This window comes from Malurus melanocephalus, unplaced genomic scaffold (assembly GCF_030028575.1).
Source record: "Malurus melanocephalus ecotype Western Australia unplaced genomic scaffold, MMel_1.1 scaffold_2207, whole genome shotgun sequence".
Classification (NCBI taxonomy): Eukaryota; Metazoa; Chordata; class Aves; order Passeriformes; family Maluridae; genus Malurus; species Malurus melanocephalus.
Genome location: NW_026625439.1, coordinates 7,479 through 11,450, shown reverse-complemented (window position 1 = coordinate 11,450; position 3,972 = coordinate 7,479). Strand labels below are relative to the sequence as shown.

General features: G+C 51.0%; 2 protein-coding genes across 2 annotated transcripts in view; both read left to right on the top strand.

Moving 5' to 3' along the window:
- Positions 1 to 1,784, top strand: part of LOC130587659 (protocadherin gamma-B3-like) — a gene marked incomplete at its 5' end in the record, with an annotated part of 5,654 nt that extends 3,870 nt beyond the window's left edge. Inside the window, one exon of the mRNA XM_057388635.1 lies at positions 1,543 to 1,784. Within this exon, the coding sequence (XP_057244618.1) occupies positions 1,543 to 1,784 (242 nt within the window). The remainder of the gene's footprint in view (positions 1 to 1,542) is intronic.
- A 129-nt stretch (positions 1,785 to 1,913) lies between these two features.
- On the top strand, positions 1,914 to 3,446 carry LOC130587658 (protocadherin gamma-A10-like). Its single transcript, XM_057388634.1, has one exon. The coding sequence runs from the start codon at positions 1,938 to 1,940 to the stop codon at positions 3,444 to 3,446; it is 1,509 nt and encodes a 502-aa protein (XP_057244617.1). The 5' UTR covers positions 1,914 to 1,937.
- Positions 3,447 to 3,972: the final 526 nt, after the last annotated feature.

Genomic DNA, 3,972 nt, shown 5'->3' with positions numbered 1-3,972 from the left:
TGATAGTTTGGCACTCCTTCGTCTAAAAGAACGTACTTAGTGATGCGAGTTCGTGGATTTTGGGTGGTAACTGTTTTCTACTCAAATGGACGTAGTTGTCTGGAACTATTTTGTTTCTTTACAAAAGCGTGAGTAGCGGTGAAGGCGAATGCTTACTCTGTAGAGGGAGATGTGGTGAATCTGTTTGACGGATTTGGAAAAGAAGGACTGCCACTTGKGTTTGCGCTTTTTCCTTCCCAGTCGTTTTGTCCCGATGTATGTTTGRATGCTGGWGGATGRCAGGCAAATCYTTGTCTTAATTCTTCTTTTTTACTRTTATATTMTTAAAGGCAACATGAGAGTGGGATTACATGAATGCAGGGCGAGAGGCTCGCCGGTTCTGTGGGAAATGCTACAGAAATGTCAGGAATGGTAACACTAGTGCCATTGTTAGCCATTGGTAACAACCTTTTTCCACCTTGTGTGGTACTTTAATATTTTTTTAAATTCCTCATCTTTTCATTCAAAAGTGAATATGTAGATTGGGCTCAAAAAAGAAAAAAACAATAGAGCTAGTTTTCTTTTTCTATCCTTCTTGCAGAAAGAGAGGATACCTTGTAGTTATATAAATTGTCCTCGTTTTTGGTTTTTTTTTTTTTTTTCACTAGTTGTTATGTCGGTTTTCACAGGGATAGACCGGTGAAATCTGGATTACTTTAATCAAATGTCGAGGAGATCCACCAAATGACGATTTAAATAGTCAAATCAAATCCATTTGTACATCTCTCCGTGGTCTCCACCTTTTAGGATATGCATTTCTTCTACTACTGTTCTACGGTATTTTGCTGAAAATATGTCATGCCAACGTGAATGAGAAACAATTAGAATAATGCTCYACTAACAAGGTTCAATTCCTTACACCTTAGGTTTTGAGAAAATGAAAGTCCTTTCTTGTGGCTACAGAACGGCTTACTTAAATGTAAATATGTATTAACTTAGATTATTCTGGCCAGGTTTACCGCAGATACTTCCTGATTCCGRGTTAGTTGTACAGTCAGCAAAGTACTCCAGTGACCTATAGTCTGAAATCGGGAGGTTGGAGACAATGACCTTTGAGTACCCAGGGATTCTCCTCCTGTCCTCTGTTCCCAAGGATAGGGARACATCCCAGAGAACCTGGCAGATGCCTGAGTAATCCAGCTTCACGGCAGTTGTAAGGGGTTRTGTTACACTCTGCCTTCTTTCGCCTTTAAATGCCTCCTCGTAGGCAGTCGTGATGACTACTGTACGAACTGCAAAATTTAAAGAGAAGATACTGCCACTTGGGATACTGAGCTTTATATCTCCACTCCTCCTGCCGATAGTTGTGTGTTTGATTATAGCGTTGTGTATCTCCAAGCCTTTTTTTTTCTATTGTTGTAATAGTCATTCAAGCAAAATTGTTTCAACTCGTATTTTTAGACAAATAGGATAGGACTAAGATTAATATACACAATAAAATCATAATAATAATATTTTACCGATAACGCCGATAGCAATTTTGTGTGTGTGTGTGTGAGGTAGAAACACCCCTAATGAGATACCGCTGCTTTCCTCTTGAGGAGTTCGAGCAGAAAAGATCTGCTGGAGAAAAGCGGGACGTGTGCGGCGAGCGTCTCGTTCTCTCCCAGCGCTCGGCAGCGCTCGGTGCCTGCAGTGCCGGGAGGAGGCTGCGGGCGCCGCTGTTGACCGAGAGGAGAGAGAGGGAAGATCGGAGCGCTGCAGCCCCGCCCGCTGCGGACCGGCTCGGTCGCTGTCTCCGTTAGGCTCGGCAAGCGAGCAGTCTCTGATCGTCTTTGCTGTGCGGAACCGTGCTGCTTCAGAGGCAGCGCTGCCGGAAGAGGCTAGGGAGAGGATCGGCGGAGTGACCAGCGGGGAACGGCCGGCCGTGCTGCGGTGCCGGCGGAGCCGCGGTGGAGATGAGCGCGGCGGGGAGGCGCTGGGGCCGGCGGCAGCGAGCTCTGCTCTGGGGTGTCCTGCTGGCAGCGTGGGAGGCGGCGCGGGGGCAGCTGCGCTACTCGGTGCCCGAGGAGATGCCCAAGGGCTCGTTCGTGGGCGACGTGGCCAAGGACCTGGGGCTGCAGCTGCCGGCCCTCAGCCATGGCGGCGTCCGCATCTTGGACAAAGGTAGGACGCAGTATTTCGCTCTGCACGGGAAGACGGGACATTTAGTGACGGCGGAGAGAATCGACAGAGAGCAGCTTTGCCGGCTGGTGGAGAAATGCGTGCTGCGCTGTGAACTGATAGTGGAGGGAGAGATGCAGGTTTACGGGATCGATGTAGAAATAATGGATGTTAACGACAACGCTCCCAGCTTTCGACAGGCAGAAAAAGATCTGAGACTGAGCGAGACGACAGCCCCGGGATCAAGGTTTCCCCTCGCCGAGGCTCACGATCCGGACTCAGGCCGGAATTCCCTGCGGAGCTACGAGCTGAGCGGCGACGAGCACTTCTCGCTGGCCGTGCAGGCGGGCCCCGGCGGCGATCAGCGTCCCGAGCTGGTGCTGGCGAAGGCGCTGGACCGGGAGGAGGCGGCGTTTCACGAGYTGGTGCTGAGGGCGAGCGACGGCGGCGATCCGGCACGGACGGGCACGGCTCGGATCCGTGTGACTGTGCTGGATGCGAACGACAACGCTCCCGTGTTCAGCCAGGCGGAGTACACGGTGCGTGTGCCCGAGGACGTTCCCGTGGGCTCCGTTCTCATCACGGTCACGGCCACGGACGCCGACGAGGGTCTGAACGGCCTTGTTAAGTACTCTATGAAGAAGGAGACGGACATGGCATCGGATATTTTCCATCTGGATTCTGAGACTGGAGAGATCACGCTGCTGAGGATTCTGGATTTCGAGGAAGGTGATTCATACGAACTGGAGGTGCAGGCACATGATAATGGAGCTCTTTTCGACACGACGAAAGTGGCAATCACGGTGACAGATATCAACGACAATGCGCCCGAACTCACAGTATCGTCCAAGCTGAACGAGATCTCAGAGGACGCCCCGGCGGGAGCCGTTGTGGCCCTACTGCACGTGGAGGATCGGGACTCGGGGCGCAACGGCGAGGTGCGCTGCTCACTTGATGTAGGCGCTCCATTCCGGTTGGAGAAATCCTATGAGGATTACTACCGTGTGGTGACAGCGAGAGAACTGGACCGTGAGCAGGTCTCCGAGTACAACGTGACGGTGCGGGCGGCCGACGGCGGGTCGCCGCCGCTGCAGAGCAGCGCGGTGCTGGCGCTGCGGGTGCTGGACGTGAATGACAACGCGCCGGTGTTCGCGCAGGAGCGCTACAGCGCGCGGCTGGCGGAGAACAACGCGGCGGGCGCGCTGGTGCTGACGGTGCGCGCGTCGGACGCGGACTGGGGGCAGAACGCGCGCGTGCGCTACCGGCTNGGAGACGTACGTTTTTTCCCGATTGTTGTTTTCTGAAAACGATGTGTTTGGACCTTGTTGATAGGTGGGAAAACCTCTTTCTTTGGGGGAAGGCTGCTGCAGAAATACTGACACTACTCTGTCTGGTAATTTAGTATTTAAAAAAACTTTGTGTGGGAGTACTAAGTTATCGGAGTAAGCACTGTCATGCCTGTACTACGTAGGGTTGTGATGAAAAATTCCGAAGTCGTGGTTGGATAACAGGGAGTAATGGAAACTTATTCAGAGCTATTTCCGATGTGCAGCTGCAAAATAACAAGCACCGCCTGTAATGCTGGTTTCTTTGACTATTATGACTGTTTATTAGTATTTTCCCTATTCCTCAACACTGTTTTGATCCTCTGATAAGCTGTTCTTCAGGCATGACTCGTACAAAAACTGGAATTGGTGGAGGAGTTTGTGCTTTGGGACGTATGCAGTGAAAACCGTGATGCCTTAGACATCTCATTAAGAGAGGATTTCATCCACGTGATGTGATCATGATAAAAACAATTACCCGTGCGGTAGAAAAAATATAATCACA